The sequence below is a fragment of the Salvelinus fontinalis genome, chromosome 4, assembly GCF_029448725.1.
Source record: "Salvelinus fontinalis isolate EN_2023a chromosome 4, ASM2944872v1, whole genome shotgun sequence".
Lineage (NCBI taxonomy): Eukaryota > Metazoa > Chordata > Actinopteri > Salmoniformes > Salmonidae > Salvelinus > Salvelinus fontinalis.
Genome location: NC_074668.1, coordinates 19409047 through 19436991, shown reverse-complemented (window position 1 = coordinate 19436991; position 27945 = coordinate 19409047). Strand labels below are relative to the sequence as shown.

General features: G+C 45.1%; 1 protein-coding gene across 3 annotated transcripts in view; it reads left to right on the top strand.

Moving 5' to 3' along the window:
- The window catches only part of LOC129853246 (cAMP-specific 3',5'-cyclic phosphodiesterase 4D-like), a 316278-nt gene that overhangs the window by 113018 nt on the left and 175315 nt on the right, over positions 1-27945 (top strand). The window contains exon 1 of one of the 3 annotated variants that reach the window (XM_055919090.1): positions 3883-5026. The exons of 1 other annotated variant lie outside the window; for it this stretch is intronic. In XM_055919090.1, coding sequence (XP_055775065.1) covers positions 4767-5026 — 260 coding nt within the window. In that variant the 5' untranslated portion in view covers positions 3883-4766. Of the gene's footprint in view, positions 1-3882; positions 5027-27945 lie in introns of those variants that run through there. One more of the 3 variants, XM_055919086.1, reaches the window with a different exon arrangement.

The window sequence follows — 27945 nt, the reverse complement described above, 5'->3', positions numbered from 1 at the left end:
GACACCGTGCGCTCTACTGCGTAACACGGCGCCTGCCCGTACTCCCGCTCTCCACGGTAAGCCTGGGAAGTGGGCGCAGGTCTCCTACCTGCCCTTGGCCCACTACCTCCTAGCCCCCCCCCAAGAAATTTTTGGGAATTACTTACGGGCTTTTTGGGCTTCCGTGCCAGACGCGTTCCCTCATAGCTCCGGTTCCTCTCCCCGGTAGCCTCTGCTCTCCTCAGTGCCTCCAGCTGTTCCCATGGGAGGCGATCCCTACCAGCCAGGATCTCCTCCCAAGTGTAGCAACCCTTTCCGTCCAATATATCGTCCCATGTCCATTGCTCCTTCTTCTCCTGTCCTTTACTCCGTTGACTCCGCTGCTTGGCTCTGGTTTGGTGGGTGATTCTGTAACGGCGATCCTCCTCCTCTCCATCTTCGGAAAAGGAGGAGTATTGAGGGAACCAAGGCGCAGCGAAGTTTGAATACATATTTATTAAACAAGACGAAAAACGAACACGAACTACACTTGAAATGATACAAAATAACAAACGACGTAGACTGACCTAAACATGAGAACTTACATAGACACGAAGAACGCACGAAATGGAAACAGACTACATAAACCGAAACAGTCCCGTGTGGTACGAAATAACATACAGACACGGAAGACAATCACCCACAACGAACACTGTGACAACGCCTACCTAAATATGACTCTTAATTAGAGGAACGCCAAACACCTGCCTCTAAGAGCCATACCAGGCAACCCAAAACCAACACAGAAACAGAAAACATAGAATGCCCACCCAACCTCACGTCCTGACCAACTAACACACATAACAACTAACATAAATAGGTCAGGAACGTGACACATGGATTTTGTTTTAGAGAAATTCAGAACAAGTTTGAAATCGTACAGATTATTTTGAATAATGTTAAAAGGTGTCCGATATACTACCATCTGCCTTAACACAATGAGTTCGATTTGATAGGTAGTTCACAAACCACTCCAGAGCATGACCAGTGTTCCCAGCACACTTCAGTCTCTGCACCAAGGCAGTATGGTCCACAGTGTCAAACACCAAGTCTATAAATACAGATACACAATGCTGCTTCCTGTCCATGGCACTGTGAACATAATTTAAAACCTCCAAAGTTGCTGTGACAGTTCTGTGGCCAGACCAGAAACCTCATCGCATACCACTCAGCCATAAGCTACTCATTGACAAGGAACTCCAATACCTTTGCCAGAATAGACAACTTGGATATGGGCCGATAGTTATTCAGTAGAGTGGGATCACCTGCTTTCAAAAGAGGTAGGACAAATGCTGATTTCCTCAACCTCATTACATTCTAGGGTGAGGTTAAAGATGCATGTTAAAGGGGGATCAATGATGTGTGCCTCTAATTGTAGTAGTCGGGGGTCTAGATCATCAGTGCCACTGGAGGGCTTTACGCTTTCAGGGCTCTACGCACCTCTGAGACAGAGAAGGGCGAGAAGCAGAACCTGGTGAAAGAGTGCTCAGGAGTGTCAGGTAATTTCACAGGGAGCTCATGTTGACCTTTAAACCAATCAAATAATCCGCCTGCATAAAGCAAAAGTTTCTTAAAAGTTTTACCAGCTGTGAGGCAACCAGCAGTTGTTTAGAGAGCTGTGCATCTTGTTTTGTACTTGTTTTGTACTCTAAACCTTTCCCTACTTGCCAAAATGTGGAAGGATTATTCAGATGATCAGCAGTAGATTTGAGGTAGTGGTCTGCTTTCAGCTGTCGGTCATAGCCACACCCTGATTCCGAAGGCATTTTAAAGCCATCCAATCATCAGCTGAATCAGAGCTTCTCGCTGTAGTCCACACAGCATTCTGTTTCCTTGATTTCTGCTAGGTCATCTGAGAACCAATAAGGGTTGTCTCTGCCCTTCATTCTGTGTTGTTTAAAAGGGGCATAGCCCAGCCAGCCTGTCACTCCTGTCCTGATTCACTAATGAGTGTGTTCTGATTTTAGTGGGCTGAGCATTACTCAATGGTTACTCAATGGTTACGGTGGCAGTGTAGCCTAGTGGTTAGAGCGTTGGACTAGTAACTGAAAGGTTGCAATATCAAATCCCCGGGCTGACAAAGTACAAAATCTGTCATTTTGCCCCTGAACAAGGCAGTTAACCCATTGTTCCTAGGCCGTCATCGAAAATAAGAATTTGTTCTTAACTGTCTTGCCTAGTTAAATAAAGGTAAAATACATTTTAGAAAAGGTTAATCAATAACTAATGTGTGCTTTTAGTTCTGTCTGCTGCACCAGCTAACAAGTTATCCAAGAATAACCTACGCCTTTCATTCTCATTTCTCTGTTTGCACACATACACTGAGTGTACAAAACATTAGGAACACCTTCCTAATGTTGAATTGCACTCCCTTTTGCCTTCAGAACAGCCTCAATTCGTCGAGGCATGGACTCTACAAGGTGTCAAAAGTGTTCCACAGGGATGCTGGCCAATGTCGACTCCCACAGTTGTGTCAAGTTGGCCGGATGTCCTTTGGGTGGTGGACCATTTTTGATATATATGGGAAACTGTTGAGCGTGAAAAACCCAGCAGCGTTGATGTTCTTGACACAACCGGTGCGCCTGGCATACCCCGCTCAAAAGCGCTTAAATCTTTTGTTTTGTCTGTTCGCCCTCTGAAAAACACATCTACAGAGAACTGGCAGTGTGGTGACAGGACAACAACCTCTCCCTTAATGTGAGCAGGACAAAGGAGCTGATCGTGGACTACAGGAAAAGGCCTGGCCGAACAAGCCCCCATTAACATCAACGGGCTGTAGTGGAGCGGGTCGAGAGTTTCAAGTTCCTTGGTGTCCAGATCACCAACGATCTATCATAGTCCAAACACACCAAGACAGTCGTGAAGAGGGCACGACAAAACCTTTTCCCCCTCAGAAGATTGAAAAGATTTGGCATGGGTCCGCAGATCCTCAAAAAGTTCTACAGCTGCACCATCGAGAGCATCCCGACCGGTTGCATGACCACCTGATATGGCAACTGCTAGGCATCTGACCATAAGGCGCAACAGAGGGTAGTGCGTACGGCCCAGTACATCACTAAGGCCAAGCTTCCTGCCATCCAGGACCTATATAATAGGCAATGTCAGAGGAAAGCCCATAAAATTGTCAGAGACTCCAGTCACCCAAGTCATAGACTGTTTTCTCTGCTACCGTATGGCAAGCGGTACCGGAGCACCAAGTCTAGGACCAAAAGGCTCCTTAACAGCTTCTACCCCCAAGCCATAAGACTGCTGAACAATTAATCAAATGGCCACCGGACTATTTACATTGACCCCCTCCATTTATTTTGTACACTGCTGCTACTTGCTGTTTATTATCTATGCATAGTCACTTCACCCCTACCTACATGTACATATTACCTCTAACCTGTACCCCCACACACTGACTCGGTACCGGTACCCCCTGTAAATATCCTCGTTATTGTTATGTTCGTACTGCACTGTTGGTTAAGGGCTTGTAAGTAAGCATTTCACGGTAAGGTCTACACTTGTATTCGGCGCATGTGACAAATTAAGTTTTATTTTATTTGCTGTGGATTTAACAGGTGACATAGCTTTCACTCATGTGCGTACATCCATACATATGTATACTGTGTACACAGTCTTCCCTACATTCTGTCAGACAAACGTCATAACACAGACACTTGCTCTTTCTGTCTTCTTTGTCTCTGTCTTTCTCTCACTCAATCACACACTCTCCTTTCTCCTCCCTGATCATATTTTACACACACACTATACACATGCAACCTCTACTCGTTCTGATCATGTTCCTACTCTTGGTCTCACACACCCTCCCCCTGCGTCGGAGCAGAATTTCCTAGGCTGCCAATGCGGAGCGTAGGGAGAGATGAGGGGAAAGGAGAGCTGTAACAGTGGTAGTGCTGTACTGGGCTCTGACGTACCGCGCTGCTCCACTCTGCTCTGCTGGATTATTAGCACACAGACAGCCTGCAGACATCAGTCTACACCAGGCTCTGCAAGGCACCGGAGGGAGGCAGAGTAGGGCTGGATTGGGCTGTTGCACTGGACTCAACTGGACTGGCTTACCTGGCTGGACTGCACTGGACTAGGTCTGCACCATACTGGACTGGGTTACCGCACTGGACTAGGTCTACACCATACTGGACTGGGCTGTACCCAACTGTTCTACAGGGCTTTGTCGTATCGAGCTGGACCAGACTGGGCTGCATTGGACAAGGCTGCATCTGGCTTACAGGGCCGTACCGTACCGGGCTGGTTAAAGCTGGGAAAGACAACTGGAAAAGAAGGAACCCCCCCCCCCCCCTTTACTCTCCTCCCCCCATCCCTCCTTCTTTCTCTCTGTCACGCCTTCTTAGCAGCACCTCTCAGTGCTCTCCAGCAGAAGAACAGAACCGACCTGAACGCACCCATCCGTCAGCCGGAGGAAGAGAGAGACACAAAGAAAAAAAGTGAGGATTCTTTTCTTTTTTTCCTTTTCTTTTTGGAGGAAATACATTTTTTTTGTTCAGTAAAAAAAACTAAAAGTGGACTAGGGGAACGATTTTGGATTGGAGATTTGCCTGGTTGTTTAGCTTTAGACATTTTAGCAGACTGCTGTGGACGGTCACTAGCTGTTCCAGACTGTTACTGACTGTTTTCTACGGTCTCCAGTGCTTGTGGACTGTGGCACACGGTCGTCCAGGTTGACTGACGGTCGTATACTGCATTCGGCTGTTTCTGGTGGTGGTGGTGGTGTACCCGGGGCGGGTATGGCCCAGCAGGCTGGCGTTGGGGTGGGGGTTGACACCCTGGCAGTGCCCCCCATGGCTAAACATATCGGTCTGAATGAGGACCTGGTGAAAATCCTGAGAGAGAATCTGCTTCAGCCAGAGAGGACCCGGGGCCACCGCCGTTCACCGTCCTCCATCTCCCCCCGCCTCTCCCCCCGGAACTCTCCACGCCTGCTCCGCCGCATGATGATCAACAACAGCAACCACAAAAAAAGGAGGTTCACCGTCGCACACACATGGTGAGGGAATGGAGGCACTGCAGAAGGGTTAGCAGATCTGCTGTTATGCTTATGGACTTGAAAGGGTGTGTTTGTTTGTCTGTGTGTGTTTCACACTGTACCCAACCTTCAAGGGTGAAAACACTGTGTATGTATGTGTGCATATGTGTTGTGTGTGTGTGTGTGTGTGTGTGTGTGTGTGTGTGTGTGTGTGTGTGTGTGTGTGTTATGCTAATGCACAACTTTAAAGGGCTTGTGTGTAGGAAACTTAGTTCGTTTTGGAGACTAGATAAGCTGTTTGAGTATTAAGTTATCTTCCTTGTTGGTTCTTTGTTTTAAATGTGCATGGCCTGACACACTGTGCGTGTGTGTGCGCGTGTGTATGTTTGTGTGTATATGTTGCAGTTACAAACAGAACGGTCAGCTGATGATTAAGGTGAGTTTTCCCACACAGCTGTTTAGTAGTAAACCAATTCTCACCTTGTCAACATAATTGCCGTTACAAGTCATAACATCCATGTCTGTGTGTGTGTGTGTGTGTGTGCGTGTGTGTGTGTGCGTGTGTGTGTGTGTGTGTGTGTGTGTGTGTGTGTGTGTGTGTGTGTGTGTGTGTGTGTGTGTGTGTGTGTGTGTGTGTGTGTGTGTGTGTGTGTGTGTGTGTGTGTGTGTGTGTGTGTGTGTGCGAGCGAACGAGCGAGAGAGAGATTGTGAATTGGGGGAATACATTAAAAGGAGTGAATAAAAATGTGTTTTGTTATTAAAGAACCTGCTATGTATTCTATCCTGGTTGACAGATGGCTTTATGTTTCAGCCAACTCCCCTGTCATGCCATAGCCTACATGTTATAAACAATGATATTCACCTTCATGTTTTTGATACGTCTCCTCTTCCATCACCTAGTGGGTGTGGAGCTGCAGTTGCTGAATAAATTAGTCTCATATCTATCCCTGTCTGCCTCCCACGCCTTTTACCATCCCATCATCCCTCCCTCCTCTCTCTTCTCTCTTCTCTTTCTCCCTCATTCCGCTTCTCCCACCCCATTCCCCCCCTCATCCATGGAACCTCTCCAAGCCATCTTTTATGTGATTAAAATCCCATATATTCCACATTTCACCATCCTTTTCCATGTTCATCCTATCTTTTTCTTCACCATATCCCCCGCCTCTTCTTTCCCCTTCTCTCCTCTTCCTTTTCCCTCCCGACCCTTTTTCCCCCTCTTTTCTCCCGTTCCTCCCCATCTCTGCACTCCCCTCTCCTCCTTCTCCCATCCCTTGTTTTCTGGATGTGAAGAAACTAATTAAGAGATGAGTGGGATTTGGGAGCTCTAGCCAGACTTTGCTATTGCGTTCCTCAGCTTTTCCCCATCTCGAGAGAGAGTAAATTAATCCTGCCTTCATCCATTTGGTTACCTGTCATATTTTAAAGGCCTCACCCAAAATGACCTCACCCCAGTGTTCTCACCCCAGTGTTCTCCCAAACCCAAACTACAATGCTGATTTTAGAGTCCATGTTTTTTTGTCAATGGCAAAAGTGTTTGCTCTAAATTAATAGTCTGCAATCAGCCAGTCTGCAATAATATAATGCTGTCATTAAATGTGATGAACATCAATGTCCTCTGAATTACTCCAAGGCTTCTGCTAATTATATGAAACATTGGCATAACAAACATATGTGTTGATGATCATTAATGTCCTCTGCATGAACTTAATCAATACAGTAGTGATTTTGTTAATTATGCAACGTTTGATGTTAGAGTCACAGGCAATAGATAATACTCAAAGATCATTCTGGTCCATAGGCCTATTCAGGCTGCTGAGATCATGGGGACAAGGAAACCAGTGATGTTCGATGAGAAAGAAACCATTCAATAGATATTGAGTTGGAGATGGTACTCATCAATGGTTCTGATCCATATAGTATAGGTGCAGTTGAAACTGAGAGGATTCTGGTCTGTTCTCCCAGATGGAGTTGATACTGAGATGATTCTGGTCTGTTCTCCCAGATTGAGTTGATACTGAGATGACTCTGGTCTGTTCTCCCAGATTGAGTTGATACTGAGATGACTCTGGTCTGTTCTCCCAGATTGAGTTGATACTTAGAGGATTCTGGTCTGTTCTCCCAGATTGAGTTGATACTGAGATGATTCTGGTCTGTTCTCCCAGATTGAGATGATACTGAGATGACTCTGGTCTGTTCTCCCAGATTGAGTTGATACTGAGATGATTCTGGTCTGTTCTCCCAGATTGAGTTGATACTGAGATGACTCTGGTCTGTTCTCCCAGATTGAGTTGATACTGAGATGACTCTGGTCTGTTCTCCCAGATTGAGTTGATACTGAGATGACTCTGGTCTGTTCTCCCAGATTGAGTTGATACTGAGATGACTCTGGTCTGTTCTCCCAGATTGAGTTGATACTGAGATGACTCTGGTCTGTTCTCCCAGATTGAGTTGATACTGAGATGACTCTGGTCTGTTCTCCCAGATTGAGTTGATACTGAGATGATTCTGGTCTGTTCTCCCAGATTGAGTTGATACTGAGATGACTCTGGTCTGTTCTCCCAGATTGAGTTGATACTGAGATGACTCTGGTCTGTTCTCCCAGATTGAGTTGATACTGAGATGATTCTGGTCTGTTCTCCCAGATTGAGTTGATACTGAGATGACTCTGGTCTGTTCTCCCAGATTGAGTTGATACTGAGATGACTCTGGTCTGTTCTCCCAGATTGAGTTGATACTGAGATGATTCTGGTCTGTTCTCCCAGATTGAGTTGATACTGAGATGACTCTGGTCTGTTCTCCCAGATTGAGTTGATACTGAGATGACTCTGGTCTGTTCTCCCAGATTGAGTTGATACTGAGATGACTCTGGTCTGTTCTCCCAGATTGAGTTGATACTGAGATGATTCTGGTCTGTTCTCCCTAATTGAGTTGATACTTAGAGGATTCTGGCATGATTAGTGTCTGATTGAGATGATTCCTGTCTGTACTCTCATATTGAGATGATTCCTGTCTGTACTCTCAAATTGAGATGATTCCTGTCTGTACTCTTAGATTGAGATGTTTCATGTCTGTACTCCCAGATTGAGATGATTCCTGTCTGTACTCACAGATTGAGATGATTCCTGTCTGTACTCTCATATTGAGATGATTCCTGTCTGTACTCTCATATTGAGATGATTCCTGTCTGTACTCTCATATTGAGACGATTCCTGTCTGTACTCTCAGATTGAGATGATTCCTGTCTGTACTCACAGATTGAGATGATTCCTGTCTGTACTCTCATATTGAGATGATTCCTGTCTGTACTCTCATATTGAGACGATACCTGTCTGTACTCTCATATTGAGACGATTCCTGTCTGTACTCCCCGATTGAGATGATTCCTCTCTGTACTCTCAGATTGAGATGATTCCTGTCTGTTATCTCATATTGAGATGATTGCTGTCTGTACTCCCAGATTGAGATGATTCCTGTCTGTACTCTCATATTGAGATGATTCCTGTCTGTACTCTCATATTGAGATGATTCCTGTCTGTACTCCCAGATTGAGATGATTCCTGTCTGTACTCCCAGATTGAGATGATTCCTGTCTGTACTCCCAGATTGAGGTGATTCCTGTCTGTACTCTCATATTGAGATGATTCCTGTCTGTACTCTCATATTGAGATGATTCCTGTCTGTACTCCCAGATTGAGATGATTCCTCCCTATACTCTCAGATTGAGATGATTCCTGTCTGTACTCTCAGATTGAGATGATTCCTGTCTGTACTCTCATATTGAGATGATTCCTGTCTGTTATCTCATATTGAGATGATTCCTGTCTGTACTCTCATATTGAGATGATTCCTGTCTGTACTTCCAGATTGAGATAATTCCTGTCTGTACTCTCATATTGAGATGATTCCTGTCTGTTATCTCATATTGAGATGATTCCTGTCTGTACTCTCAGATTGAGATGATTCCTGTCTGTACTCTCAGATTGAGATGATTCCTGTCTGTACTCTCATATTGAGATGATTCCTGTCTGTAATCTCATATTGAGATTATTCCTGTCTGTACTCTCAGATTGAGATGATTCCTGTCTGTACTCTCAGATTGAGATGATTCCTGTCTGTACTCTCAGATTGAGATGATTCCTGTCTGTACTCTCATATTGAGATGACTCCTGTCTGTACTCTCAGATTTAGATGATTCCTGTCTGTACTCTCATATTGAGATGATTCCTGTCTGTACTCCCAGATTGAGATGATTCCTGTCTGTACTCCCAGATTGAGATGATTCCTGTCTGTACTCTCAGATTGAGAAGATTCCTGTCTGTATTCTCATATTGAGATGATTCCTGTCTGTACTCTCATATTGAGATGATTCCTGTCTGTACTCTCAGATTGAGATGATTCCTGTCTGCTGTGATGTGACAAGAACCCTCTCCAGCCACAAGACAAACAATCTCATCTCCTCAAAGATGAATGGCTTTGATTCAAAATGGCCTTGAAGTGTGTGGTGTGTGTGTGTATTCATGTCCGTACATTTGTATTCATGCGTAAAAATGTGTGTGTGTGCTTGGACATGTGTGTGTTCGTGTGTGTGTGTGTAGTTGAATGTCGTGTGTGTGTCTGCTTGGGCATGTGTGCGATTGTGTGTGTATACAGTAGAATGTCGTGTGTGTGTCTGCTTGGGCATGTGTGCGATTGTGTGTGTATACAGTAGAATGTCGTGTGTGTGTCTGCTTGGGCATGTGTGCGATTGTGTGTGTATACAGTAGAATGTCAGGTTGAGAGGAGTGTGAGTAAGGTGCCGCCAGCAGTAATTGCTCACAAGTCACGACTCAGGATTCTGACTGATATGGAGAGAGTCAGAGAGAGAGAGTGAGAAAGAGAGAGTGAGGGAGAAGAGGGAGGGAGAGAGAGAGAGTGAGGGAGAGGAGTGAGAGAGCGGAGGGAGAGAGTGAGAGAGAAGAGGGAGAGAGTGTTATTGTTGCGTAGCATGGAGTTGTGTCATGGTGTGTGAGAAATAACAGAATAACAGAATAATAATACTAATACTTCTCTTTCCTGGGCCTTAGTGACAGAGATGTATTGCTCTTACTAAAAGGGATGGAAATAATTGCCATGATGAAAAGTGATTGGATTTTTTTTACTCAACTCATTTCAAAGCCACATTGTTACTGTGCTGCGGTTACATTTGGAATTTTAATATGCTATTTGACTTTACTCAATAGACTGAAAATATAAAAGGTACAGTGAAAAGAAAGAAGGGATTTCGACGATTGACATAAAATGTGTATTCGGATATTATTCAGACCCCTTTACTTTTCCCACATTTTGTTATGTTACAGCCTTATTCTAACATTGATTAAATCATTTTTCCCTCATCAATCTACTCACAATACACCACAATGAATTGTTTCTAATTTATACAAATGGAAAAACTGAAATATCACATTTACATAAGTATTCAGACCCTTTACTCAGTACTTTGTTGAAGTACCTATGGCAGCGATTACAGCCTTGAGTTTTCTTGGGTTTGACGCCACAAGCTTTGCACATCTGTATTTGGGGAGTTTCTCCCATTCTTCTCTGTAGATCCTCTCAAGCTCTGTCAGGTTGGATGGAGAGCGTTGCTACGCAGCTATTTTCAGGGCTCTCCAGAGATGTTCGATCAGGTTCAAGTCTGAGCTCTGGCTGGGCCACTCAAGGACATTCAGAGACTTGTCTCAAAGCCACTCCTGTGTGCTTAGGGTCGTTGTCCTGTTGGAAGGTAAACCTTCGCCCCAGTCCTGAGCACTTTTCATCAAGGATCTCTCTGTACTTTGCTCATTTCATCTTTTCCTTGATACTGACTAGTCTACCAGTCCTTGCTGCTGAAAAACATCCCCCCAGCATGATGCTATCACCACCATGCTTCATGGTAGGCCTTGGTCACCTCCCTGACCAATCAAATCAAATCAAAGTTTATTTGTCACGTGCGCCGAATACAGTGAAATGCTTACTTACAGGCTCTAACCAATGGTGTGGAGAAAAGGTATGTGCGTGTGTGTGTGTGTAGGTAAGTAAAGAAATAAAACAACAGTAAATAGACATTTGAAAAAAGAGTTGCAAGGCTATATACAGACACCTGTTCGTCAGGCTTATTGAGGTAGTATGTACATGTAGGTATCGTTAAAGTGACTATGCATATATGATGAACAGAGAGTAGCAGAAGCGTAAAAAGAGGGGTTGGCGGGTGGTGGGACACAATGCAGATAGCCTGGTTAGCCAATGTGCGTGTCACGCCCTAGCCTTAGTATTCTTTGTTTTCTTTATTATTTTAGTTAGGTCAGGGTGTGACATGGGGAATGTTTATGTTTTGTTGGTTTTGGGTGTTTCTATGGTAAAGGGGTTATGGGGTGTAGTATATGGGTTTGTGTTGAGTTCAGATGTCTAGCGTTGTCTATGTATGTTTAGTTATCTAGGAGAGTCTATGGTTACCTGAATGAGTTCCCAATTAGAGACAGCTGATTTCGGTTGTCTCTGATTGGGAGCCTTATTTAGGGTAGCCATAGGCTCTCATTGGTTGTGAGTAATTGTCTATGTAGAACGTTTGTAGCCTGTATGTGTATGTGCACAACGTTATTTAGCTTCACGGTCGTTTGTTGTTTTGTTCGTTTTGTTAAAGTGTTTCGTGTCGTGTTTATTTTTCGTCATCTTTAAAAAAATAAAAGAAGATGGCTTACTTTCCAAAAGCTGCGTTTTGGTCCATCAATCCGCCACACGATCGTGACAGAATTACTCACCATTATAGGACCAAGCGGCATGGAAAGCGGCAACAGGACCTACCTACACAGGATTCATGGACATGGGAGGAGATACTGGATGGTAAGGGGCCGTGGGCTCAACCGGGAGAATATCGCCTTCCTCGTGAAGAGCTGGAGGCAGCTAAAGCCGAGAGGAGGCGATATGAGGAGGCAGCACGGAGACAAGGCTGGAAACCCGTGAGTACAACCCAAAAATTTCTTGGGGGGGGCCTTAAAGGGAGTTTGGCGAAGTCAGGTAGGAAACCTGCGCCTACTCCCTGTACTTACCGTGGAGAGCGAGAGTACGGGCAGACACCGTGTTACGCAGTAGAGCGCACGGTGTCTCCTGTACGCGTGCATAGCCCGGTTCGGTACATTTCAGCTCCACGTATCGGCCGGGCTAGACTGAGCGTTGAGCCGTATGTCATGAAGCCGGCCCAACGCATCTGGTCACCAGTGCGTCTCCTCGGGCCGGCGTACATGGCACCAGCCTTACGCATGGTGTCCCCGGTTCGCCTACATAGGCCGGTGCGGGTGATTCCACCTCCCCGCACTGGTCAGGCGACGGGGAGCATACAACCAGGTAAGGTTGGGCAGGCTCGGCGTTCAAGGGAGCCAGTACGCCTGCACGGTCCGGTATTTCCGGCGCCACCTCCCCGCCCCAACCCAGTACCACCAGTGCCTCCTCCACGCACTAGCTATATGGTGCGTGTCTCCAGCCCTTTACCACCAGTGTCTAAACCACGCACCAAGCCTCCTGTGTGTCCCCAGAGTCCTGTGCGTCCTGTTGCTGCTCCCCGCACTAGCCCTGAGATGCGTGTCCCCAGCCCGGTGCCACCAGTCCCGGCACCACGCACCAGGCCTACAGTGCGCCTCAGCCGGCAGGAGTCTGCCGTCTGCACAGCGATGACTGAACTGCCCGTCTGCCAAGCGCCATCTGAGCCATCCGTCTCCCCAGCGCCATCTGAGCCATCCGTCTGCCATGAGCCTGCAAAGCCGCCCGTCTGCCATGAGCCTGCAAAGCCGCCCGTCTGCCATGAGCCCACTGAGCCGTCCGCCAGACAGGAGCCGCTAGAGCCGCCAGCCAGACAGGAGCCGCTAGAGCCGTCCGTCAGACAGGATCTGCCAGAGCCGCCAACCAGACAGGATCTGCCAGAGCCGCCAACCAGACAGGATCTGCCAGAGCCGCCAACCAGACAGGAGCAGCCAGATCAGTCAGCCAGCCATGAGCAGCCAGATCCGTCAGCCAGCCATGAGCAGCCAGATCCGTCAGCCAGCCATGAGCAGCCAGATCCGTCAGCTAGCCATGAGCAGCCAGATCCGTCAGCTAGCCATGAGCAGCCAGATCCGTCAGCTAGCCATGAGCAGCCAGATCCGTCAGCTAGCCATGAGCAGCCAGATCCGTCAGCTAGCCATGAGCAGCCAGATCCGTCAGCTAGCCATGAGCAGCCAGATCCGTCAGCTAGCCATGAGCAGCCAGATCCGTCAGCTAGCCATGAGCAGCCAGATCCGTCAGCCAGCCATGAGCAGCCAGATCCGTCAGCCAGCCATGAGCAGCCAGATCCGTCAGCCAGCCATGAGCAGCCAGATCCGTCAGCCAGCCATGAGCAGCCAGATCCGTCAGCCAGCCATGAGCAGCCAGATCCGTCAGCCAACCATGGGCCGTCCCTCAGTCCGGAGCTGCAGTCCCTCAGTCCGGAGCTGCAGTCCCTCAGTCCGGAGCTGCCATTCCTCAGTCCGGAGCTGCCCCTTACCCTGGTGCTGCCCCTTACCCTGGTGCTGCCCCTTACCCTGGTGCTGCCCCTTACCCTGGTGCTGCCCCTTACCCTGGTGCTGCCCCTGACCCTGGTACTGCCCCTGACCCTGGTACTGCCCCTTACCCTGGTACTGGCCCTTAGTCCGGAGCTGCCATTCCTCAGTCCGGAGCTGCCCCTTAATGCAATGGGGTTAATGTGGAGGGGGGTCATTTGGAGGAAGCCTAGGAGGTGGTTAGGGACTGTGGTGACGTGGGGACCACAACCTGAGCCGGAGCCGCCACCGTGGATGGAAGCCCACCCAGACCCTCCCCTAGACTGTGTAATGGTGCGCCCGGAGTTCGCACCTTAAGGGGGGGGTTATGTCACGCCCTAGCCTTAGTATTCTTTGTTTTCTTTATTATTTTAGTTAGGTCAGGGTGTGACATGGGGAATGTTTATGTTTTGTTGGTTTTGGGTGTTTCTATGGTAAAGGGGTTATGGGGTGTAGTATATGGGTTTGTGTTGAGTTCAGATGTCTAGCGTTGTCTATGTATGTTTAGTTATCTAGGAGAGTCTATGGTTACCTGAATGAGTTCCCAATTAGAGACAGCTGATTTCGGTTGTCTCTGATTGGGAGCCTTATTTAGGGTAGCCATAGGCTCTCATTGGTTGTGAGTAATTGTCTATGTAGAACGTTTGTAGCCTGTATGTGTATGTGCACAACGTTATTTAGCTTCACGGTCGTTTGTTGTTTTGTTCGTTTTGTTAAAGTGTTTCGTGTCGTGTTTATTTTTCGTCATCTTTAAAAAAATAAAAGAAGATGGCTTACTTTCCAAAAGCTGCGTTTTGGTCCATCAATCCGCCACACGATCGTGACAGTGCCGGAGCCCTTCTCCCCCGATTGCTCAGTTTGGCTGGGCGGACATCTCTAGGAAGAGTCTTGGTGGTTCCTAACTACTTCAATTTTTAAGAATGATGGAAGCCACTGTGTTCTTGGGGACCTTCAATGCTGTAGAAATGTTTTGGTACCCTTCCCCAGATATGTGCCTCGACACAATTCTGTCTGTGAGCTTTACGGACAATTCCTTTGACCTCATGGCTTGTTTTTTTTTTTTTTTTTTTTTTTCTTCTAGATTGGTTTTTGCTCTGACATGCACTGTCAACTGTGGAACCTTATAAAGACAGGTGTGTGCCTTTCCAAGTCATGTAGATTGATAAGGGGGGGGGGGATATCCATAGAATATGGCTGTAACGTAACACAATGTGGTCTGAATACTTTCTGAATGCCCTGTAGGTAGTAAGGTTAAATGTGTGTACCCCATAAGTAGAGTTGCAAAATTCCAGTAACTTTCCCACATTCTTAGAAAAAAAGGTGCTATCTAGAAAAAAGGGTTCTTCGGCTGACCCCATAGGAGAACCCTTTGAAGAACATTTTTTGGTTCCAGGTAGAACCCTTTTGATTCCAGGTAGAACCCTTTTGAGTTCCATGTAGAACCCTTTACACAGAAGGTTCTACATGGAACCCAAAAGAGTTCTACCTGGAACCAAAATTTAACAACCGAAATGACCCTTTTGGAACACTTTTTTCTAAGAGTGCAGAATTTCCAGTTTTTCCAGAAATTCTGTTTGGAGGGCAAAACCAGTGATAAACTGTACTAGAGTGATAGAAAGGCATAGCCCAGGCCCTGTGAGTGACTCTTATCATCAGTAATACTGAGGACTGAAGTCCATTTACTCTCAATCAGCCTCTCATGGTTTTATAGCTCCAGAGAAGAGCAGGGAAGCTAGGCAGCATTAAATCTGATGACTTACACCACCGTAGGCTCCACTACACACTTCATTAACACTAGCTATCTCTCTCTCTCTCTCTCTCTGTCTCTCTCTCTATCTCTCTCTCTCTGCTGATATAAAGCTCCTATGGGTGGAAGATGGAAGAGATTATGAATATACACAGCATAGTATTCATAGTGGTTGTGAAGATGATTGACGTTCAAGTTAGTTTGACCGTATATTGATGGAAAATGTATTGTATATTGTCTAAATTCTCTATTTGTTTTGGTACTGTATAGATTGGAGTAATACTACAGTGCTCTTTGTGCCATCATTTTGTTACTAATCTTTGAATCTGCACTGTTCTTCAAGTAAATGTGTTTTTGTAAAATGTTCTGTGGAAATTGTTAAAAGTAATCCTTGTGCATAGATTTGTATGGTTTGTTTAACTTTGCAATCATTGTTTTTTGTTTGGCATACATTTTAAAGTGAAGAATCTGAGTCATAGTATTCTATTTCTTTGGAATTGCCCATTGAAAGCATATTCCAATCTTTACCTGCATAGAGGGTGTTTGTATATTTCTGGCATACTGTAGGTTAGTAGCACCAAACTCAGCTCGATTTTCTTAAATTAGGTCCTGTGAGCTTTTGTCTCTTTTCAGTTAAGCTGAGTGGTGAATAAGCCTTCGACTGTATCAGTTCTAGTGTTCAAAAGACTCCTATTTGGTGAAATGGTAAATGGAGTCCCATTTGAGGCTATATTTGAGCTACATGACCTTTAGAGAGACACAAACACTCTCTTGGTGTGCCATTTACTGAGGATATAACAAGTGAGTCAGTGGTTTAGGAGATAGATTTTCTGTCACAGGGTCATTGGTTGGCCATTATGTTTCTTAAAGTAAATAGTAAATAGCAAAACACAAAATGCATAGAAATGTAACCATCTCGCCCGAGGTTGTTGCTGTAAATGAGAGTAATAGCAGTCAACCTATCTGATTACCATAATAGCTAATAAGGAGACAAAGGAATGTCACAAGAGACAGTTGAGTATAACAAGGGGTGAAAGTACAGTATGTGTGCACTTGCACAAGTATTTTGTATGGGCCGAATAGTAAAGACATAATTTACTGTAACTGTAAAAATGTGTTACCTTTCATGAGGCATGAACACAACCAGATATAGATTTTTTCCTCAGATTGTCAAACAAATCACTTCCAGCATCTATAAACAGTGCACTGTTCACCCGCCATTTGATGAACCAGTCATCAAGGCAAAGCTGTCATCAAGGCAAAGGGTGGCTACTTTGTAGAATCTCAAATATAAAATATATTTTGGTTTGTTTAACACTTTTTTGGTTACTACATGATTCCATATGTTATTTCATAGTTTTGATGTCTTCACTATTATTCTACAATGTAGAAAATAGTAAAATAAAGAAAAACCCTTGAATGAGTAGGTGTGTCTAAACTTTTGACTGGTACTGCCCCACCATCCCTTAATGACAGGTCGCCACTGATTCAGATTCAGTTTTCGAAATTCAGATTCAAAACCAGAGACAACATCCTGGTACTTTGCCAGCCAGGAAAGGTAGAGGACATTCAGTGATTGTCATTGAGCAAACTTGTAGCCAATTGATTGATGTATCAGTTACTGTCCGCACTCATCTCGGTCCCGACCAGTCATCTCTGCCATTTTGGAGCGTATACCATCAATTTTGAAGTATATTCACTACTTTCTCATGCAGCAAACAGGCTCCTACAGTTTTCTTGCCATCTTTGTTTTACTGTGATGGGCTCATACTTTACCGATACACCATACCGGCACTATTTATTTTGCCGGTGCTCTGTTCCGGACCATACTGACTTACTTTCACCCCTGAGTATAACCACATACTGTATGTTGAGGACATATAAGATGGCTTGATAACTTGTTCCTGTAATGTTCTCTCTACACTCTTAGAAAATGGTGACATCTATGTTCTTCGGCTGTCGCCATAGGAGAACCCTTTGAAGAACCGTTTTTGCTTCCATTTAGAATTATTTTGGAACAGTGCGTACAGGGCTCTGGAGACGCACAGGAGGCTTGGTGCGTGGTGCCGTATCAGGAGGAGTAACAGTAACAGGAGCAGTAACAGTAACATTAACAGGAGCTGTAACAGGAGCAGTAGCAGGAGTAGTATCAGTATCTGGAGTAATAACAGGTGCAGTAAAAGGAGCAGTAACAGTAGCATGAGTCGTAACAGGAGTAGTTAAAGTCGGATGGCTCAAAGACGGATGGCTGTCCCGAGCCATTTTGCTTCCATTTAGAATTCTTTTCCATGTAGACCCCTTTCCACAGAGGGTTCTACATGGAACTGTAAAGTGTTCTACCTGGAAGCAAAGAGAGTTTTATCTGGAACCAAAAAGGGTTCTCCTGTGGGGACAGCCGAATAACCCTTTTGGAATCTTTTTTTCTAAGAGTGTATGCAATGAAGGGAAAGAAGAGTCAATTAGAGTGATTGAAATACATCTGTTGAATGGCAATAATTTCTCACTTCCATTCTCCAAAGACAGAATGTCTGCCATGGTTTCATCCATATGAGGTGGTGTGTGTGTGAGAGAGAGAGAGATCAAGAAAGAGTGATATGGCTGTCAACGGCATGGGGAGGTTGGCTATGCTGTTACTCCTCTATTCTGAACTGAGACCTGCTTCTCAGAATGACTGGAGGAGGTTAATTGCTGATGAGTGCTGCCTTGACAGCCTTATGACATCCATTTATGAATTCTGACACGGCAGATGTGGTCTTCCTGGGGCATACATCTTTACATCTACATTATACATTTAAAGAAACGTTATTAATATAATTGTAATTTTGGGGTGGCGGCATATAGTGAAAACACTGCACAGACACACACACACACACACACACACACACACACACACACACAACACACACATACACATATAATCCTCTGCTTCTGCCTAGGCTGAATCACAGAGCTCGCCTAGAGTGGTCCTCTTGCCTTGGGGAGTAGGGTAGTGGGGACATTGATGATGAGTGGGGACTACAGCAGTTACTAACCCTATTGAGTGGAGGTCAGGTGTTGTACTCAGAGCTGATAAGAGACTGGAGAAGTAGCAGGAGACCAGACTGGTAGAACTTACAGGAGCAGTAACAGGAACAGTAACATGTGAACTAACAGTAACAGGAGCAGTAACAGGAACAGTAACATGTGAACTAACAGTAACAGGAGCAGTAACAGGTGTAGTACAAGTAACATGACCAGTAACAGGAACAGTATCAGTAACAGGTGTAGTACAAGTAACATGAACAGTAACAGGAGCAGTAACAGCAGTAGTAAAAGTAACATGAATACTAACAGGAGTAGTATCAGTAACAGTAACAGGAGCAATAACAGTAACTGGAGCAGTAACAAGCAGGCATGATAACTAACAGTAACAAGAGCAGTAACAGTTACAGGAGTAGTAACAACAGGAGATTGGAAAAACTAGAGACGTAGCAGGAGACCAGACAGGTAGAAGTTACAGGTGCAGTAGCAGGAGCAGTAACAGGAATAGTAACAGGAGACGTAACCGGAGCAGTAACAGTAGTAGTAAAAGTAACATGAATAGTAACAGGAGCAGTAACAGTAAGAGGAGCAATAACAGTAACCGGAGCAGTAACAGGAGAGCAGGATAACTAACAGTAACAGGAGTAGTAACATGAGTAGTATCAGGAGCAGTAACAGTAAGAGGAGCAGTAAGAAGAGTAGTAACAGTAACATGAGTAGTAACAGGAGCAGTAACAGTAACAGTATTAGGAGTAATAACAGGAGCAGTAACAGTAACAAGAGCAGTAACCGTAACAGGAGTAGTAACCGTAACAGGGGTAGTAACCGTAACAGGAGCAGTAACATTAACAGGAGCAGTAACAGTAACAGGAGCAGTAGAAGTAGCAGGAGATTGGAGAAACTAGAGAGGTAACAGGAGCAGGAGGTATATGTTACAAGAGCAGTAACATTAACAGAAGCAGTAACAGTAACATTAACAGGAGCAGTTACAGTAACAGGAGTAGTAGCAGTAACAGAAACAGTAACAGGAGAGGTAACAGGAGTAGTGACAGGAGCAGTAAAAGTAACAGTAGCAGTAATAGGAGCAGTAAAATGAGTAGTAACAGTATCAGGAGTCGTAACAAGAGTAGTGAAAGTAACATGACTAGTAACAGTATGAATAGTAATAACAGGTGCAGTAACAGTAACAGTATCAGGAGTAATAGCAAATGCAGTAACAGTCAAATTAATTGGAGTAGTAACAGGAGCAGTAACAGGAGATGTATCAGGAGTAGTAGCAGTAACATGAGAGGTATCAGGAGTAGTAACAGTAACAAGAGAAGTAACATGAGCTGTAACAGTAACATGCGCAGTAACAGTAGCAGTAACATTAACATGAGCTGTAACAGGTACAGTAGCATGAGTAGTAACAGTATCTGGAGTAATAACAGCTGCAATAACTGCAACAGGAGCAGTAACAGTAACATAAGTAATAACAGGTGCAGTAACAGTAACATTGACAGGAGCAGTTACAGTAACATGAGTAGTAACAGGAGCAGTAACAGGGGTAGTAACAGGAGCAGTAACAGGGGTAGTAACAGGAGCAGTAACAGGGGTAGTAACAGGAGCAGTAACAGGGGTAGTAACAGGAGCAGTAACAGGGGTAGTAACAGGAGCAGTAACAGGGGTAGTAACAGGAGCAGTGACAGGGGTAGTAACAGGAGCAGTAACAGGGGTAGTAACAGGAGCAGTAACAGGGGTAGTAACAGGAGCAGTAACAGGGGTAGTAACAGGAGCAGTAACATGAGTAGTAACAGGAGCAGTAACATGAGTAGTACGATTAACAGGTGCAGTAACAGGAGTAGTAGCAGTAACAGGTGTAGTACCATTAACAGGAGCCGTAACAGTAACAGGAGCAGTAACAGAAGTAGTAACAGTAACAGGAGTAGTAACAATAACATGATTGGTAGCATGAGTAGTAACAGGAGTCGTAACAGGAACAGCAACAGACCCTGTACAATAGAGCTGATGATGGAGTTCAGGCTTCCTGTGTAGAGATGTCTACATGCTGGAGGTGGTGTGGGGGTGTGGTGGAGGGAGGAAAGGGCTGCAGTCTCACCACTCTGTCTCCATCCTAGCCAATGCTTCACCATGGATTGTAACATAATGGAGTACCAACTGTTTGCTAAAACCTGCACTTGAAAGTTGTGTCTGGTACTGTGTAGAGAGTGTGTGGGCTAGTGCTGGTGTAGCAGCGTCCTATTTTAAAGTTTCAAAACTAAACAGTGATTAAAATAATAATGAGTGTATTTATATAACTGTTGAGTGAGTTCACTAAGGGGTGATGCTACAGTATGAGTGTGCTGTTGGGCACTCTATCTAGCTGTAGCGTCCTGTTGGAAAGTTTTGGAGTGTGTCGGCCGTCAGTAGCGAGGGGGATAAAGCGAGAGGGATGGAGTCAGGGAGAGTCAGCATGTAGGAGGACAGGGCCTGAGGCACAGCGGCTCTAATCTAAGCAGGGCGAGACTCTCCACTCATCCACTTCTGTTTACACCACCCCTCTCTATTCACTCCTCTCTCTAATCCCTCTGTCTTTCTATCATAAAAACACAGAGAAAATAACAACTTCCCCAAAGTAAAGGTGTGCCTAGCCATCCCTGTTATGTACACGGTGCATTGGAAGAGTTAGTGGGCGGACTCAGCTATGCTAGTGGTAAACATGCAGGGTGGCATCTCCTGGGGCCATATTTAATCAAAACCTGTGTCTCGCTGTTAGACTAGAAAAAATTGTTTTAGCCAATATGTTTGAGTTATTGTATTGTAGTTAAGTTTCATGTCTGTTTCACATGAGAAACATTAAGGGCATACATACTCAGTGGTAAATCTAAATGGAAACCGATCCTCAAAGTTAATTTATATTGATATTGATGCCATTATGCAGATTCTCTGCACAAGACAAGTGTTCTCATTCTTCCTCATAGGTTTAGATAGAAGGTGACCTGTAGATGGCCTTGGAAAACAGCTGTCAGCCAATGAGATAACAGAGAGGATTCTCATGACTTTCCATGGCTGCTGCTGGAACAGTCAGTCTGCAGCTTTATGCCTTTGAGAAATGAGATTTTGTGATTAGCATATATATGAGTGCCTTGGTTACACCGCTTAGGCACTTCTGCAGCAAACAGAGTTTTCATTTGCAGTGATTTGTGTTGGATAGTCTGCCGGTAGAGTAGAGATGAGTAAGACCTCTCTTATAACCTATAATACACACACACGCACAGACTCACACACACATGCACACACATACACACACATATACCTAGTGTATGTGAGATGAGAGAGGAGACCTCTCTTGTGACTCAGTCTTGACTGTGCGTTCTGAACCAGGAGCTGTAGTAAGGAGGCGGGACACAGGGTGTAGGGCTGGGAAGAAGAGGATTAATTAGAGGATGAATTAGAGGATGAATTAGAGGATGAGAGATTACATAATGTTGGGGTGTTAGCTTAGTGCTGCAGATATTCTCAGTAGTATTCCACTTAGTCAGATTATAATTCAAATGGGGTTTGTTCAGGATTTTCAGGATATTCAACACCATGGAGGTGATTTCCCATAACAGGAGCTGTAGGCATCATTAAATGCTATTTTCTGCCATGCAAATTATTCCCTTCCTTTTATTTTTATGTGTTATTTATTTTCACCCCTTTTCTCCCCAATTTCGTGGTATACAATTGGTAGTTACAGTCTTATCTCATCACTGCAACTACCATACGGACTCGGGAGAGGCGAAGGTCGACAGCCGTGCATCCTCAAACACAACCCAACCAAGCCGCACTGCTTCCTGACACAATGCCCACTTAACCCGGAAGCCAGCCACACCAATGTGTCGGAGGAAACACCGTACACCTGGCGACGCTGGGCCAATTGTGCAATTATTCCCTTCCTACATTATAGATTACTTATATATATTTTTCACATTCATGTACAGCTAGCTATGAAGGTGAGTGGGAAAGTATGTGTCTGCTAGCTTCAGTCCAGCTGAGAGCTGATAGTGTGTCTGTATAGCTGTACACAATAACTTCCTTGTTCTTGACGTTTATGAAAAGCCTCTATTGTAATGTTTCCGGGGCCACATCTTTGAGCCTCGCCAGACATCCATGAATCTCATGTGCTTCCTCCACTGTCTCCTGACCCTCTCCATTTCTGCCATATCCCCATCAGGAGCCACTCACTCTACCAGAAAAACACCCTGTAATGTCCTCCAACGTCTAACCTGATAACTTTGATACTGACCACAATGGAGCATCTCTTCTGTCTGTTTATTGTCCTACCTGCCTGTGTCCTGTATGTCCTTGGAATGTGGCTGATGGGTCACATTTACTATGTACTTTGGGGGAAAACATGTTTTACATAATTTATGTGTAATCCTACATAGCCTAAGAAACGCGTTTCTTTCACACATATTTACATCTACTCAGTACCTTTGGTGGTGGATGAGATGAGTTTCCCTGCTATGTGTCCAGTCAGTAGGAGTTAGGAGAAGGTATATGGAGGGGTGGTGACAGTGAGACTGTAATGAGCTGAGGGCAGGACAGAGGAGAGGACCCAGCTGTTTCACCATTCCTTCAAAGGCCCTTTGATGCCTGTTTAAGCTGGAGCCATATTAGGAGAGATGTGCTTGTGCCTCTGACAGTCTCCAGCTCCTTTGTCGCTCTTTTTCCGTGTCTCTCTCCCTCTCTGCCTTTCCCTTTCCTCTCCTCATGTTTCTATGTCTCCCTCTCTTTCTCTGCCTATACCACTCTCTCTCTTTCTCTCTCGCTCTCTCTGCCTCTCTATCTCACTCTATTTCTCTATCTCTCTGTCTCTCTTTTATTCTGTCTCCCTCCATCCATGTCCTTCCATCCTTTGTTGGCGGTGCCCATGTGAGAGCAGGTTATTTTAATTAGAGATCATTAAGGCCGGGCCTCATTGTTAAATGAGAGCTCTAGTGATAGTGCTAGGTGTCCTCTGATAGGTCGTGTTCTGTATAGCATCAGCTCATTAAGACAGCGGAGACTGGAGAAAGAGGCCTGAAGGAAGATCGCTTTAAATAGAAATGAATCTCTATTATTGAATTGGGGCCCAAGGCCCACCTATGTGCCTAGTTTTTTCCTCCATTGTGGCTGGAGGAGGCTGCAGGCCTTGCGTCACCTGACATGTCTCATTGTCATTGACGGTTATGTAAAAAATAGAGCTGAGCGATCCTTTAGGGATGAAATGAGTAAAATGACTAATGGCTGGAAATAGCTTTTAATAGAGCCTACAGAGCTCTTGTTCCCTTAAAGACCCTGAATGATTCTCATCTTCAGTCTTTTTTACAACCTGGGATGAAATCCATTAGTGATGCCTGACTGCGATTAATCCATTAGTCATGTCTGGACATAGTTACATCAAGGGCTCTTCTTATCATCAAAAGTAAAGCCTTCCTAATAATTCTTAGGCTTACCTCATAAGGAATCAGTAAGGTACATACAGTTTCCAACCAGAAGCCATAGAGCGGGACACTAATCCAGACGTTTATAAGAAATCCCGTTACGCCCTCAGATAAATCATCAAACAGGTAAATCGTCAATACAGGACCAAGATCGAATCCTACTACACTGGCTCTGACGCTCGTCGAATGTGGCTGGGCTTGCAAACTATTACGAATTACAAAGGGGAAGCCAGCCACGAGCTGTCCAGTGACGCAAGCCTACCAAACGAGCTAAGTACCTTCTATTCTCACTTCGAGGCAAGCAACACTGAACCATGCATGATAGTACCAGCTGTTCTGGATGACTATGTGATCAAGCTTTTCTTAACCGATGTGAGTAAAACCTTTAAACAGGTTAACATACACAATGCGGCAGGGCCAGATAAATGACCAGTATGCGTACTCCGAGCATGCGCTGACCAGCTGGCAAGTGTCTTCACTGACATTTTCAACCTCTCTCTACCCAGTCTGTAATACCAACATGTTTCAAGCAGACCAGCATAGTCCCTGTGCCCACGAACTCTCAGGTAAACTGTCTAAATGACTATCTCCCTGTAGCATTCACATCTGTAGACCCACTCCAATTCGCAACAGATCCACAGATGATGCAATCTCTATTGCACTCCACACTGCCCTTTCCCTCCTGGATGAAAGGAACACCTACATGAAAATGCTGTTCATTGACTACAGCTCAACGTTCAATACTATAGCGCCCTCCAAGCTGATCACTAAGCTAAGGACCCTGGTATTAAACACCTCCCCCTGGAACTGGATACTGGACTTCCTGACGGGCCCCCCCAGGTGGTGAGGTTAGGCAACAACACATCCACCACGCTGACCCTCAGCATGGGGGCCTCTCAGGGGTGCGTGCTTACTAGTCTCCTGTATTCCATGTTCACCCACGACTGCGTTGCCGCGCACGACTCCAACACCATCTTTTAAGTTTTGCCGATATCATAGCGGTAGTAGGCCTGATCACCGACGATGATGAGGCAGCCTACTGGGAGGAGGTCAGAGACCTAGCAGTGTGGTACCAGGACAACAACCTCTCCCTCAACATCAGCAAGACGAAGGAGCTGATTGTGGACTACAGGAAATGGGGGGCCAAGCACGCCCCCGTTCACAACGGCGGGGCTGTAGTGGAGCGGGTCGAGAGCTTCAAGTTTCTCAGTGTCCACATCACTAAGGACCTATCATGGTCCAAACACACCAACACGGTCGTGAAGAGGGCACAACAACGCCTCTTCCCCCTCAGAAGGTTTAAAAGATTTGGCATGGGCCCTCAGATCCTCAAAAAGTTATACAGCTGCACCATCAAGAGCATCTTGACTGGCTGCATCACCGCTTGGTATGGCAACTTCTTGGCATCACCGACAATGATGAGACAGCCTATAGGGAGGAGGTCAGAGACCTGGCCATGTAGTGCCAGGATAACAGCCTCTCCCTCCACGTGAACAAGACAAAGGAGATGATTGTGGACTACAGAAAAAGGAGGACCGAGCATGTCCCCATTCTCATCGACGGGGCTGTAGTGAAGCAGGTTGAGAGCTTCAAGTTCCTTGGTGTCCACAACACCAACAAACTATCATGGTCCAAACACACCAAGACATTTGTGAAGAGGGCACGACAAAGCCTATTCCCCCTCAGGAGACGTCGTCAGATCCTCAAAAAGTTCTACAGCTGCACCATTGAGAGCATTCTGACTGGTTGCATTACTGCCTGGTATGGCAACTGCTCGGCCTCCAACCGCAAGGCACTACAGAGGGTAGGGCGTAATGCCCGGTACATCACTGGGGCAAATCTTCCAGCCATCCAGGACCTCTATTCTAGGCGGTGTCAAAGGAAGGGCCCTAAAAATTGTCAAAGACTCCAGCCATCCTACTCATAGACTGTTTTCTCTGCTACCACACGGCAAATGGTACCGGAGTGCCAAGTCTAGGTCCAAAAAGCTTCTTAACAGCTTCTACCCCCAAGCCATAGGACTCCTGAACAGCTAATCAAATGGCTACCAGACTATTTCCATTGCCCCCCCCCCCCCCCCTCCTCACTATTTTATGCTGCTCCTACTCTCTGTTTATTATCTATGCATAGTCACTTTACCTCTACCTATATGTGTGTACCCAATTACCTCGACTAAAACCGGTGCCCCCCGCACATTGACTCTGTACCGGTACCCCATGTATATAGCCTCACTACTGTTATTTTACTGCTGCTCTTTAATTATTTGTAACTTTGATTTATTTTTTATATATTTTTTTACTTAACACTTATTATTATTTTAACTGCATTGTTGGTTAAGGGCTTGTAAGTAAGCATTTCACTGTACGGTTGTAATGTCGTTCGTCTGAGGAAAAAGGAGTAGACCAAAGCGCAGCGTGGTACGTGTTCATGATGTTTTAATATAGCCTGAACACTGAAACAACAAAAACAAAAGTGGAACAAAATGCAACAGTTTTGTCAGGCACTCACACAACAGAAAACAACTACCCACAACACACAGGTGGAAAAAGGCTACCTAAGTATGGTTCTCAATCAGAGACAACGACAGCTGCCTCTGATTGAGAACCACACCCGGCAAAACACACAGAAAAGAAAACATAGAAGACCAGACATAGAATGCCCACCCCAACTCACGCCCTGACCAAACCAAAATAGAAGGGATAAAAAGGATCTCTAAGGTCAGGGCGTGACAACGGTCTACACCTGTTTTATTCGGCGCATGTGACAAATAAAATTGGATTTACATCTACTCAGTACTTTTGGTGGTGGATGAGATTAGTTTCCCTGCTATGTGTGCAGGACCTCAACCTCTCAAGCCATGGCCTGTTCACCCCGCTACCAACTAGAAGGCAAAGAACGTACAGGTGCATCAAAGCTGGGATTTAGAGACTGAGCAAAAGCTTCAGGCCATCAGACTGTTAAATAGTCACCACTAGCCGGCTTCCGCCTGATACACTGCCCTGAATTTAGTCACTGTTACTAGCCGGCTACCACCCGGTACTCTACCCTGCACCTTAGAGACTGCTGCACTATGTACATAGTCATTGAACACTGGTCACTTTAATAATGGTCACTTTAATAATGTTTACATACTGTTTTACCCACTTCATATGTATATACTGTATTCTAGTCAAGGCCCATCGTCTATAAATACTGCTGTACTCACCTTTCCTATTGAAATACTGTCTATACACACCATCATATACAGAACATATTCACTGAGTGTACAAAACATTAGGAACACCTGCTATTTCCATGACATAGACTGACCAGGTGAATCTAGGTCAAAGCTATGATCCCTTATTGATGTCACCTGTTAAATCCACTTCAATCAGTGTAGATGAAGGGGAGGAGACGGGTTAACAGAGGATTTTTAAGCCTTGAGACAATTGAGACATGGATTTTGTATTTGTTCCATTCAGAGAATGAATGGTCAAGACAAAAGAAGAAAGCGCCTTTGAACAAGGTATGATAGTAGGTGTCAGGCGCACCGGTTTGTGTCAAGACCTGAAACGCTGCTGGATTTTTCACGCACAGCAGTTTCCCGTGAGTATCAAAAATGGTCCACCACACAAAGGACATCCAGCCAACTGTGGAAAACATTGGAGTCAACATGGGCCAGTATCCCCATGGAACGCTTAAGAACACCTTGTAGAGTCCATGCCCCGACGAATTGAGGCTATTCTGAAGGCCTAATGTTATGTTTTGTACACTCAGTATATATATATTCTGGACTCTGACATTGCTCGTTCTGATATTTCTTAATTTATCTATTTGTATTTTTTAAATTTCTGTGTATTGTTTTATATTGTTAAGTACACTGCACTGTTGGAGCTTGAAACATTTAAGCATTTAAGAGTAGGGGTGTTAACCCCGGTGTCCTGGCTAAATTCCCAATCTGGCTCACAAACCATCACGATCACCTAATAATCCCCTCCTCTCCCCTGTAACTATTCCCCAGGTCATTGCTGTAAATGAGAAAGTGTTCTCAGTCAACTTACCTGGTAAAATAACAGATAATTTATTTTTATTTTTATTTATTTTTGCTGCACCTGCGATAACATCTGCTTCAATTTGACTTGATTGGATTTTAGCACTATAGGCATTTACAGAGCTATGGATGTC